The following is a 14,083-nucleotide window of genomic DNA, read 5'->3' as shown; positions in this document are numbered from 1 at the left end:
GCATGTGCAATTAGACCCCTGAAATTATCCAGAATGCAGCAGCACGTCTGGTCTTTAATCAACCAAAGAGAGCGCATGTTACACCACTCCTTGGCTCTCTTCACTGGCTGCTGATTGATGCACGTATCAAGTTCAAGGCTCTGATGCTGGCATTGAGATATGTCACTGGGTCTGCTCCAGCATGCCTAAAATAATTTCTGCAGAGCTATGCGCCCACAAGAAGCCTGTGGTCCGCTAAGGAACGTTGCCTTGTACCAACAAAAAGATGCACCAAACACTTTCCCGGACTTTTGAGTTCATCATCCCACGTTGGTGGAATGACCTTCCCAACTCCATCCGTGAAGCTGACTCACTTTCTGTCTTCAAAAACAGCTAAAAGCACATATTTTCCATGAGCACTTAACCAGTCACTAAACAAATTCTTGTTGCACTTTAATCTGTTTTAAATACTATTCTGATGCTAGTGAAACTTTGTAATATGGCACTTTTCATACCACTGTCTCCTTAAGATGATTCGCTTATTTTTTTCCTCTTTTGTAAGTCGCATTGGATAAAAGCATCTACCAAATGAATAAATGTAAATGAAAAGACAAGAGGATGAGACAAAACAGTCTTCGCATAAATCAATACAATAAAATGGAAGTACAGACACACAAAAACAAGTCTAGGGGAAAGATACGAAGATACATGTAAAAAGACACAAACACACCACCCATATTCCTCTACCTGACATGTTTGCCTTGGACTTGTGCTCTCCATCGGTTTCTGAAAGGTCTTGAGAGGACACCAGTTCCTTCTTGTGCCCTTTTTGCTCCTCCCACTCACTGGCTGGCTGAGCGTGAGGTGTCTGTTTCATGCTCTCTGGAGAGGGGAGCTTCCTCTTCCCCATGCCTTGGGTAACCGGTGTCTTATCTGGTCCATGATGTGTCTGGAAGTCTTGGGCCAGATGAGAGTGGTATGGTGGGGACAAGGCTTTCTCATAGTAGGCGGGGCCAGAAACATTAGGCGTGGCCAGGTGGATATCACCTGCGTGTTCAGTGGAAACGGTGGATGATCTAAGAGCTGAGGAAGCGGCAAATGCAAAACGGCCTCCACCTACAGGCTGCAGCTACAGGAGAATAAGAGCAGGGGGAGAAATTGGTGGAGGAAAAAAAAAAAGAAGTGTGGTGGGGATAGGAGATGTAAGGTGGAGGAAAATGTTTTGCAATACGAAAGAGAAAATAGAGGAGACAAGGGATGGAAGGATTTGAGGATAAATAGTGTAATGAATGTAGAGCATTAATATAAAAGAAAGTAGGTGAAGGATGGTTTAAAAGGAAGGAGAGAGAGGGTACACAAGATGGGAGAGGTTGAGGGTCAGATTGTAAAAAGAGAGAGGAGGGATGAGAATAAAAAGTTTGTCAGTATGGGCAGGAAATAGCACAATCATAAACAGTTCATCAGCCCTGATGTGTTGATCATGCTGACTAATAAGAATCTGATTCATTGCATTTCCTATAGCTGAAAGGCAAGCATCAAATTGGCAAATGTCAAATCCATTCATAAAGCCATGCCAATTATGCAGTGAACACATCTGCACCCTTTATGCCCTCAGAATGGAACACATTGACAATACATTACAACCTTACTGTAAATATGGCTCCACTGGCCATTAAACAGAGCCTTAGTGTGCATTCAGAACAAGCTCAATGACTGTAAAATTATTAAAATCAATCAGAAAAGTGATCTCCTCTACAACCACCTAGCCAGTCTCCAGACCTTAAGAGTGAATTATGCAGTGAACACATCTGCACCCTTTATGCCCTCAGAATGGAACACATTGACAATACATTACAACCTTACTGTAAATGTGGCTCCACTGGCCATTAAACAGAGCCTTAGTGTGCATTCAGAACAAGTTCATTGACTGGAAAATTATTAAAATCAATCAGAAAAGTGATCTCAATTGCATTGATTCACTTCCTCTGTTCTTATAAAAGCACTCCAAAAACCCCACTTATTTATCATGACTCCCTCACACACATGTGTGTGTGTATATATATATATATATATATATATATATATATATATATATATATATATATATATATATATATATATATATATATATATATACACACACATACATACACACACATATCTGCAGAACTGATGCTCATTAGATGTTTTGTCAAGATATGATCAGTCTATAATTTTACTGGTAGGTTAATTTGAACAGTGAGAGACAGAATAACAACAAAATAAATCCAGAAAAACGCATGTCAAAAATGTTATAAATTGAATTGCATTTTAATGAGGGAAATAAGTATTCGACCCCCCCCTCTCAATCAGAGATTTCTGGCTCCCAGGTGTCTTTTATACAGGTAATGAGCTGAGATTAGGAGCACACTCTTTAAGGGAATGCTCCTAATCTCAGCTTGTTACCTGTATAAAAGACACTTGTTCACAGAAGCAATCAATCAATCAGATTCCAAACTCTCCACCATGGCCAAGACCAAAGAGCTGTCCAAGGATGTCTGGGACAAGATTGTAGATCTACACAAGGCTGAAATGGGCTACAAGACCATCGCCAAACAGCTTGGTGAGAAGGTGACAACAGTTAGTGCAATTATTCGCAAATGGAAGAAACACAAAAGAACTGTCAATCTCCCTCGGTCTGGGGCTCCATGCAAGACCTCACCATGTGGAGTAGCAATGATCATGAGAATGGTGAGGAATCAGCCCAGAACTACACGGGAGGATCTTGTCAATGATCTCAAGGCAGCTTGGACCATAGTCACCAAGAAAACAATTGGTAATACACTACGCCGTGAAGGACTGAAATCCTGCAGCGCACGCAAGGTCCCCCTGCTCAAGAAAGCACATGTACATGCCCGTATGAAGTTTGCCAATAAACATCTGAATGATTCAGAGGAGAACTGGGTGAAAGTGTTGTGGTCAGATGAGACCAAAATCGATCTCTTTGGCATCAACTCAACTGGCCATGTTTGGAAGAGGAATGCTGCCTATGACCCCAAGAACACCATCCCCACCATCAAACATGGAGGTGGATACATTATGCTTTGGGGGTGTGTGACAGGGTGGAGGGCGGGGCTGGGTCGTGATTATACACACCCGGTCCCTTATCAGGCCAATTAAGCCTCTGAGAGGGATAAAGGCCGATTGCGGACGGTGGTGCGACGAGAGAGAGATCGTTTACGGACATGTCAGTCATGTGGGTGTGTGTTTGTCTTTTAAGTTAATCATTAAAATATAATGTATATCACCAGGCCGGTTCTCGCCGCCTCCTTTCCAGTTAACTTCTTTACACTGGTGCCGAAATCCGGGTAGGAGGAGGGATACGGAACGAGGGAGGAATGTGACTGGATGGAGGGCGGGGCCAGGTCGTGATTATACACACCCGGTCCCTTATCAGGCTAATTAAGCCTCCGAGAGGGACAAAGGCCAATTGCGGACGGTGGTGCAACGAGAGAGAGATCGTTTACGGACTTGTCCGTCATGTGTGTGTGTTTTTCTTTTGTTTATGTTAATAATTAAAGTATTGTTTATATCGCCAGGCCAGTTCTCGCCGCCTCCTTTCCATTGAACTGCTTTACAGGCTGTTTTTCTGCTAAGGGGACAGGACAATGCCACCGCATCAAAGGGATGATGGACGGGGCCATGTACCATCAAATCTTGGGTGAGATCCTCCTTCCCTCAGCCAGGGCATTGAAAATGGGTCGTGGATGGGTATTCTAGCATGACAATGACCCAAAACAAACGGCCAAGGCAACAAAGGAGTGGCTCAAGAAGAAGCACATTAAGGACCTGGAGTGGCCTAGCCAGTCTCCAGACCTTAATTCCATAGAAAATCTGTGGAGGAAGCTGAAGGTTCGAGTTGTCAAACGTCAGCCTGGAAACCTTAATGACTTGGAGAAGATCAGCAAAGAGGAGTGGGACACAATCCCTACTGAGATGTGTGCAAACCATATAAGTGCTTGTACTACGTAAAAAAGTGCTGTGTAGCCACGCTTGATGGGAAATGAACATTACAGAAAAACACTCGCTTACATATTCACGTGCTGCACAAAGAAATAGATCGGCTAAATATTGTGCACCAAGTGTATGACGTCATTGCCATGGTATCCAAATACATTTCAGCAGATTTGCAGAAAGACTAGAATGAAAGTATTGTCAAATCAACTTCCAATGCTTCAAAATTGCTTCTCTTCTCTGCAAACGATACCAAAGAGTACATCAAATTTAAGTAGAAAAAAAAAAATCAGTGAGCCTACCAGCTGAAACCAGGACATAATTACAACGTGTAGGGCCTTGCACTTCGTGCAAGACAACAGTGAATTGATTTTGAAAATGGAAAGGTGACCAACTTCCCTTCACCCTCGTGTTCTATCAATGTTGACAATTGTCTGCATTTCTCTCAATCACAAGACCCGAGGAACAAAGCAGAGATAAATCTTTTCTCTGACGAGCGCAAGGCAAAAGAACAATTCCAGATTGTTTTTCCTGACCACTCAATGCAACGGGAATTCAAACGGACAACCCTGCTGAAATCACACAGGATTTTCCCAAGTAAGACTTGATATCTGGGCAGATTTAGGTTTAATGTGACTTTTCTTATACAACTAAATCTTAGATTAGATTCTAAATGCTGAGGTTTTCAGTATAATTTGTATGTTTAACTCTGATCGCTGTATGCTGTTTTGATTTGTGAGATCGTCAATTTTGGGTGAAATGTTGTTTATTGAGTGATCTGAACTAACGATTCAATCCCGCTGTTACGAGCGGTTACCCTCAGTTAGATTGCATGCACCCCTTTTTGTTTGCTCCCTCTCTCTCTCTCTCTCACTGAAATTCATGGAGTGAGCAGCACCGCAGTTTATGTCCGACTCAGGCTGTTTCAAATTCTCCTACCCGTTTCGTCAGTTCCTTTTGTGCCTGCTCATTTACAACCACACGTGGTATTAGCTCCATTGCTCTGGATCTGATCCAAACATTTTTCTTTCCTCCTTTCCCTCCACATTCAAAAGATCGTTGGCTCTGCCTTTTTTTATCTAGTCCTGCATTTTGAACCTGGTTCTCCATGCTGGACCTGATTCTTCATTTTGAATTTAGTTTTCCATTTTTAATCTAGTCCGCCATTTTGAACCTAGTTAATCCGCTATTTTGTTTTCTTGGTTACCATATCTAGACAACCCCACATACACACATACATACATACACTAGCATATAGCTCCATTATTTGTTGTTTGTTATTTGTTATTTGTTCGCCTCATTATACACTGCAACAAAACACGTTTATGTTATGATTTGTTTTGGCTTGTTTTCCAATGAAAATATCTAAAACTAATTTAAAACAATGTACATTTACTTTTAAATAGTTATCGAAGAATGTTGAATATAATTTAAAAAATACAAATATTTAAAAATATCTAAAAATCCTTTAAAAAAGATGCATTCACCTAAGCAGCATATAAGATATTTAGACTTGCTTTTAGAGAATACAGCCGTGGCCAAAAACATTGGCAGTGACATAAATTGTGTGTTTTTCGCAAAGTTTTCTGCTTCAGTTGTTGTGATGTTGATTCAAATTGTTTCTAGATTATTGTGCAGAGTGATCAGATGCATGTTAAATAAATGCAAAAAGATTAATTGGCCAACAAAAATGAACTATCACAAAAACCCAAATTTCACAGTTTTTTGGCCCTGGCACAAAATGACCAGCTAAAATCATTTCACTTATCATATCAGCAGCATCTGGGAAAGTGTGAACGAGTACAAGTCAGGTGAAATCACTATCATTCTGATTGGATTATAAGAGCAGACTGATTGCTATAAAAGGAGGGAAATTTGCTTCCAATCATTGTGTTTTTGTTAGCCATTTTTACCTCTAAAAAAACATGCAGCCATCATCGCTTTGCATCAAAATGGCCTCACACGCAAGGAAATTGCTGCAAAGAATATTACACCTAAAAGAACCATTTTCTGGATCATCAAGAACTTCAAAGAGAGAGGTTCAACTGCAGTGAAGAAGGCTTCAGGACGTCCCAGATTGTCCAGCATGCACAAAGTCTGTCTCCTCCTAAAAGTCTAAATATCTTATATGTTGCTTCTCAAGTAAATGTATCTTGTTTTTAGACAATTAATTGTCTCCATAATGCAACTGGGAAAATGTTGTGTGGGCTGATGAATTGAAGGTTGATATGTTGAAGAACATGTAGCACTACATATGGCGTAAAAGGTCACCGCCAGGGGCGGACTGGCCATCGGGAATACCGGGAACAATCCCGAACGGCCGGTCCATTTCAGGCCGAAGACCGGCCGGTGGTCAGAGAGTTTTTTTTTTTTTTAATGATACGCGACCGGCCTAACCGGCCTCTCAGCTGCAGCGAACGCTGTGTGTGTGTGATTCAGACCGGGCCAGACCAATACTTTCAATCTGAGGGGATACTGAGCGGCCCCTCCCAACTTGGACTGATCCTCGCTTTTCCTGACATCCGATTGGCTCAAACTAGGCGCCGATCAAAGGAGTTTACTTTTGGTCATGTTTGGCGGGTTTGTGTGAATGCAACAGATACTGAACGGTAAAAATAGCAAAAAGAAGGATAGAAGAGAAAGAAATGGGTGGGGCGAAAAAATAAGAATTAAAAAGAAAAAAATTTTGGCACAAGAGGCAGCTAAATGCGCCAAATTAACAGACCTTTTCCGTAGTGGAAAGAGTGCTGTGGCAGCCGGAGGTGCAGATGAGGAAGGACCCAGCAGCATGGACAGGACAGGTGCACGATTAGGGATATATTAGTGATTTATTATACACTGAAATTGTTTATATTTGCATTTAAATATAGGCATTTATTACATGACTTGGTAGAATTCCAATGTAGGAAGAGAGAAGAGGAGGAGCAGGGGAAGAGAGGAGGAGGAGGAGGCGGAGGAGCAGCAGCAGAAACCAGGAAACAGACAGGTAGAGGGGGCAGTGTGCAATGCTGGGAAGGCAATCATATTAGGCATATCAATCAATCAATCAATCAAAGCTTTATTGAGGACACACACACACAAAATAGAAAAATACAGCACAATATTACATATTTACATATAGGATAAAATGCCAATAGTTCCACATACTAGATAATAACCTGACTGAAGCACAGATTGAATTAGAAAATGTATTATTCTTAGTCATATTTATTACTGATGTTCTTCTCATGTTCTTCTCAGCTGTACAATCAGTAAGCAGAGGCAGGGTCCAGCACAGGGGAAACTGAGCCAGGGAGAGTTGAAAGTGAGGACACACACACACACACACACACACACACACACCTCTATTTTATGGGACTGCATTGTGGTTTTTGAGTATCTGAGTGGGTATTTGTAACCATTTTATCACTCCGACTGACTGTACACATGACATGCTGGTAGTTAGCAGTATACCAACTATACTGTGACTTATGTGTTCGAGATTAGGTTTTGCTGACCTGGTTGTGTTCAGTGCAGTGGTGACTTGCTTATACAACCTGAAGAGGCAGGTGTCATCCTAAAATTTCTTGAAGGTCTTCAGTGTAATCTGATTCTCTTTATACCATAAAAACACTATTAGAATTAAAATAACTGCAAAAAATCCTTCTGCTCGTGCACCAAGGGCACTCGCGTAAAAGGCCTCTCCATCTTAAAGTCCCGGGCTGAATTTCAGTCCCAGTACGTCCCTGGTCACCGCATACCAACATGAATGTGGAAGCATCACGATTTGAAGCTGATTTGCTGCTTCGGGGCCTGGACCACTTGCCATCATTGAAAAATGTAATTCCCAAGATTATAAAGATATCCTTCAGGATAATTTTAGGGTGGCTGTGGGCCAGCTGAAGCTCAGTAGAAGTTGGGTGATGCAGCAGGACAATGCAAAACAGTAGATCCAGCAAAACAGTAAATCCAATACAGACTGGCTTCAAAAAAATAAAATCCACCTTTTGGAGTGGCCCAGTCAGAGTCCAGACATTAACCCAATAGAGATGCTGTGGAATGACCTCAAGAGAGCCGTTCACACTAGACATCCTGGCTAAGCTGAAGCGGTTCTGTAAGGAAGAATGGTCCAAATTCTTTTTGAACGTTGTGCAAGTTTAACCCACAGCTACAGGAAATGCTTGGTTAAGGTTATTTCTGCCAAAGGAGGATCGACCAGTTATTAAATCCAAGTGATCACTACAGCACTTTTTCACCACACTGGATGTGCTCAATAAAAAGACATAAAATATTATTATTGTTTGTGTGTTGTTAGCTTAAGTGCATTGAGTTTATCTATACTTGTGACTTTGATGAAGATGAAATCACATTTGATCACCAATTAATGCAGAAAACCAGCTAATTCCAAATGGTTCAGATACTTTTTCCTCGCCATTGTATCTACCATGCAAATACTGAAAAATTTCTACAATTTAACAGTTTTTAGCATCATACCGCCCAACTTTAAAAATGCATTTATACTATTAGAGCACAAAAAACTCAGACAAAAAAATAAATAAATGGCAGTTTACATTGCCCAGCTCCACAGCAAAAGCACATAATGACTGCAAGGTCTGTGCTTGAACTACAGTCAAATATAGCAACATTAACACCCATGCCTTAAAGACTTCATTGGGGTTTTACGAGCTACAACTAGCAGGATACTAAAACGTCCTGAATTCAAGATACTGGTAAATACTGTATATGCTGAAGCATTAGTACGACTGCTGCTAAAACATAGGCCAATGGCATTACTGCAAGCAGAGCAAACCTTGGGCTCTATAAAATATCATACAGTTCTAGAGGACTCAGGCACCCTCACATGTTCCAGATCACTCAGCCCCTCTGAAAACTCTGATTCTTTGTCACACATCTCAGAACCAGAACCATCCTGTTGAGACAAACCTTTTTAATGGCTAACAAATGTGCGTCTGAGTGCAAAAATTGGTTTGAATATGTCAACTGTAAATGGGTGTGAAATGTCTATACACATGGGTGTGTATATGCCCAGCGCCTAATAGACCTTAGTCAGACCAATAGTCCAGAGTAGATACATTTTTAATTGAATGCAATTGAATTTGAGGCTTTGAGAAGTCTGTTCAGTATGTTCTACTGTTCGGTACATGGGTATCAATCGACAAGAAACAGAAAATACCTATTATTGTCTACAGGAAATTTGAGGAAAGGTGCCTTTTTTAGCGTATCAGTGTTACGGATAACCCTCCACAATAATTAACTTCAGAAAGAGATACTTTTAGTTTAATGAGACCACTTTAGAGGCTGACCTCTTAACCTTAATTTCTTTCTCTGACAGGGTACAAATTTGTCTTTTCTGTGCTCTTGAGACGGGCCGTCTAATTCTCCCCCCATATAAAATACTAAGTGTTACAGCTCAATTTGTAGGGTCAAGTTAACAAAACACTGGTTTAGGAAACCCTTATGAAGTAGTTATGTACAAAACTTGCAGAATTCTTATGGTATAATGGTTGAATGAAAGGAGCTATATGATACCTGTTCAACCTCTCCTAGTGTGATTGGCTGGGTCTGGTAGCGGGCGTTACTCCTGCGCCCTCGAGTGTCTCCTCTGGCCAGAGGACCGTGGCTGGGTGGCTGTGCCAGGCGGTTAAATAGTGCCATCTTCTCTGCCAGAGTTAGCGTGGAGATGTCTGGCTCCTCTTGGCCATCCTCCCCAGTAGAGTTGTGGTGAGCCTGATCCATCTCGACCGACTCCTCAGCCAGCTGAGCCTCTCTGGCCTGCTCCCTCACCTGCTCCCTCACCATGGAGCTCTGTTGAGATGATGCCTGCAAGCTGTGGGACAAATTCATACCCAGTCTGCTTAGGAATGCAAAATATGTTTCATAATAATTCCATTACATCACCTGTAAGGCTGGGTGGTATGACGGTACAGTTGTGCTCAAAAGTTTGCACACTCTGGCAGAAATTGTGACATTGATTTTGAAAATATGACTGATCATGCCAAAAAAAAAAAAAAAAAAAAAAAAAAGGGTAGTGATCATATGAAGCCATTTATTATCACATAGTTGTTTGGCTCCTTTTTAAATCATTTCCCACACCGGTGTCTTTTTAAATTGCAATAAATAGTCAATGAGTTTGTTAGCTCTCACGTGGATGCACTGAGCAGGCTAGATAATGAGTCATGGGGAGCAGAAAAGATCTGCCAAAATACCTGCATAAGTTAATGGAACTTTAACAGTACTGTTCAATCACTTATTCAGAAGTGGAAAATTCAGGGATCTCTTGATACCAAGCCAAGGTCAGGTAGACCAAGAAAGATTTCAGCTACAACTGCCAGAACAATTGTTTGGGATACAAATTAAAACCCACAGGTAATCTCAGGAGAAATACAAGCTGCTCTGGAAAAAGACGGTGTGGTTGTTTCAAGGAGCACAATACGACGATACTTGAACAAATACGACGATACTTGAACAAATATGAGCTGCATGGTCAAGTTACCAGAAAGAAGCCTTTACTGTGCCAATGCCACAAAAATGCCTGTTTACAATATGCCCGACAACACCTTGACACACCTCACAGCTTCTCGCACACTGTAATTTGGGGGGCTCTAAAGGCATGGGGAATCTTGTGAATATTGATGGCATGATGAATACAGCATGTTATCAGAAAATACTGCCAGACAATTTGCATTCTTCTGCATGAAAGCTGCGCATTGGACGCACTTGGACATTCCAGCACGACAATGACCTTAAGCACAAGGCCAAGTTGACCCTCCAGGGGTTACAGCAGAAAATGGTGAAGGTTTTGGAGTGGCTATCACAGTCCCCTGACCTTAATATCATCAAGCCACTCTGGGGAGATCTCAAACGTGCGGTTCATGCAAGATGACCAAAGACTTTGCATGACCTGAGGCATTTTTCATTTCATTATTTTCTTTGTTGCCATGTTTTGTTTTATGATTGTGCCATTCTGTTATAACCTACATTTGAGGCTTCAGAGCTGGTCATAGCACAGAGTCAGCTCTGTTGAGATTTTTAAATGATATTTTATTAGGTGTGGTTCGTCGTGGACTTCGGGGAAGAAAGGAGAGGGTCTCTGTCGGGGGGCCTGCCGGCGCCCCTGCAGGAACCACTCGTCCAGCCGGCTGCGGGCGGGTTCTTCTGGAGAAGACCAGTCGAGCCCGAGGTCTTCCATTAATTAACAGAATTAATTAATTCGAGGTCTTCCACGGCCTTGGACAGGATACGAACGACCTCAGAGTCCATGCTGATGCCCGCGCTCGTGTCCGCTGATGTCGATGGCGCGGGGTCGAACGAGCCCGGCCAGTCGTCGGATGCAGCGTTAATAGAAAGGCTGTCATCCTTTTCAACGTCGTCCCCTGACGTGCCAAACGAGACGAGACCCACCGCTCTGTTGGAGGGGTGCAGGTCCGCTCTCGTGAAATGGACTGGCGGCGGGGAGATCTCTGGTAGCGGTGACGCACGCGGGGACTGGGCCGGCGTGACGTCACCGAGTCTACGCGTCCGGCAGCCTCTATGAGCGGCGCTTTTTCTTGCGTGGCTCGAACGGAGGTGGCAGCACGGTGGAAGCAGGCTCGCTTTGCGCGAAAGCGGCAAAGCGAAGCGCAGCTCGGCGAGGCCCAGGGAGTCGCGATTCGGGCATCCGCCCTGAATGAGTGCAGCTTCTGCGTGGTCCGGTCCCAGGCAGCGAGTGCAAATGACGTGCCGATCTCCGTCAGGAAGAGGGCCTCTGCACGAGGCGCAGGCTGAAGGCATTTGAAACAACGCCTTGAAAAATTACTCTTTTACTTTAAAAAGCATCGCGGGGGCGAGCGCTTGCAGTAAAGGATATGCGATGCGCGCCGGATGGCATAGCAGAAGGCGGCTGAAGGCGCCGGCGTCCTCTTAGCAGTCCTGCTGTAGGCTTTTCAACGGCGGGCGAAAGACTCCAACAATCCGGAGGATCCAGCGAAGAGAAGGTCTTCGCTGAAGGAGATTAAATCTAAAGGAACTCGCATGACGGGGTGCCCATTATATAGCCTGACTATGCTAATTTCGGCGGGCTCTGAGCGCTGAACGCGAGCGCACGCCATTGGTCGCTGCGTTCAGAGTCGCCCGTCATTGGTTCGAGCAGTTGCCGCAGCACAGCCAATGACCGAGCTGCCTCAGCTCATTACTGTCTGCTGTGCAGCTGCAATGCGTTTACATAAAGACTTCAATATTTCTCGAGAAACTGAGTTTTCCCATAGCGTAAGCTACTTACGCAATAGGAGAGACCTCTCGATAGGGAACGTATTTATTTTCCCTAGCTTTTAATTAATTGCATTATAAATTGAACTAGGTCAATTTGATATTATTCTTGTTTTATTGGTTTTAAATGTTTTTTTGCATTTTTAAGCTGTATTTATGTGATTTTATTTATTTTTTGTAACTCCATGTACAGCACTTTGGTACCCAGTGTAGTTTTTGAAAGTGCTCTATAAATAAAATTGAGTTGAGTACAGTTGAATATAAATCACAAAAGAAAAAATAAAATGTATTTTGCCTGCTCACTCATATTTTCTTTAAAAACAGTACATATATTACCAATTCTCCAAGGGTATGCAAACTTTTGCACACAACTGTATGTAACAAGCAACAGTAGATATGTGTCAACCAGAATATAAGTAGATTACATTTGCTATCTATTATGCAATGGTAGATATATTTGTGCAACTATCAGTGGGCAGGACTGCTTTACATTATTTATTGAATTTAAAATGTAATTGAATTATCCAAATAAATAAGCATTACCACATACACTCACTTAACACTTTATCAAGAACACCTGTACAACTACTTATTCTTGCAATTATCTAATCAGCCAATCGTGTGGCAGCAGTGCAATGCATAAAATCATGCAGATACAGGTCAGGAGCTTCAGTTAATGTTCACATCAACCATCAGAATGAGGAAAAAATGTGATCAGTGTTATGTCAAACCTTGAGGCGGATGGGCTACAACAGCAGAAGACCACTGTGACCATAGTGTTCCTAATAAAGTGCTCAAAAAGTGTACTTTATATAAATAGCTTTTCATTGAATTTCCAACAAAAAAAACTTTATCGTGATATATATCGATATCATAATTTAAAATTACTTGTACTGTAATACAAGATTTTGGTCACACCACTCATCCCATCTCACCTGTATCTAATATCATCTGCACAACAAATAAATAAAAATGTTGTATTTTCATGTTATATATAAATGTATACACGTGTGCATGCATAGACAACAAGTGATTATGAATCATGTACAACAAAGCAGATAAAATGTAACCACCCTGAAACACAGCAATGTGTTAGTGTTACACATTTCCAAAGGGTAATTAATATGTACTGTTGTATTAAGATTATAGAAGAGTGTGCAGATAAACATTTCATGCAGTTTATATACACAACATGTTGCAATGTGACATGAGTTCAGCGATGTGACACTTTGACAAGTTAGGCCGACCCCGCTTTGATGGCTTGTAATATTTTATGACCCTATAAAAAGACTAACATCTATCTTGTGTATACAAATCAGTACTATTATAAATGTCATAGGTGATATCCTGCATAGTTTGGAAACTTTGGACTTGATTTGAAATTCTGAAATTTAAAGTAAATAAATGTAGGCATGACTAAGACTTAAGAGTGTTGGCCGGACAATGCCAATAGAGGGTGTTGTTTCTTAATTTGAAGAACTATACGTTCATGTATTTGCTAGACATTAAGACCATCACACAAATGAGACGGTTGAGTACTGGTTTATGACACATGAATCCAGAGAGGGGCACACATAATAAAATGATAGACACCTGTGGCCAAACATGCTCTGAGTGAAAAGACTGACATACATTAATATTGATTAGCATTTTCATGCCTGTCTTGAACACACGCTCATGTGAGTGTTTATATGTGTGTCCTGGGTACCTGTACATGGTCACAGGGCTGTTGATTAGAGTGGGACTAGGAACACGTGCTACAGAAGTTTGTACAGTCACGGACTGTGACAAATGGCCAGGGACACTTAAAACCATATAGTGGAGAGGGGAAAGAAAGAGAGACAGTAGAAAAGGGCATGGGAAGAAA

General features: G+C 41.9%; 1 protein-coding gene across 11 annotated transcripts in view; it reads right to left on the bottom strand.

Moving 5' to 3' along the window:
- LOC127626505 (supervillin-like) overlaps positions 1–14,083 on the bottom strand; it is a 110,229-nt gene that overhangs the window by 37,866 nt on the left and 58,280 nt on the right. For 8 of the 11 annotated variants that reach the window (XM_052102324.1, XM_052102316.1, XM_052102318.1 and 5 more), the window contains 3 exons: positions 13,925–14,020; positions 9,502–9,799; positions 727–1,108 (listed from right to left, as the gene is read on the bottom strand). In XM_052102324.1, the coding sequence (XP_051958284.1) occupies positions 727–1,108; positions 9,502–9,799; positions 13,925–14,020 (776 nt within the window). The remainder of the gene's footprint in view (positions 1–726; positions 1,109–9,501; positions 9,800–13,924; positions 14,021–14,083) is intronic. The other 3 variants (XM_052102320.1, XM_052102326.1, XM_052102325.1) reach the window with 1 other exon arrangement.

Source organism: Xyrauchen texanus, chromosome 33, assembly GCF_025860055.1.
Source record: "Xyrauchen texanus isolate HMW12.3.18 chromosome 33, RBS_HiC_50CHRs, whole genome shotgun sequence".
In the NCBI taxonomy this organism is placed as follows: domain Eukaryota; kingdom Metazoa; phylum Chordata; class Actinopteri; order Cypriniformes; family Catostomidae; genus Xyrauchen; species Xyrauchen texanus.
Note: the sequence above shows the minus strand (reverse complement) of the source record. Positions and strands in the feature narration are given on the sequence as shown.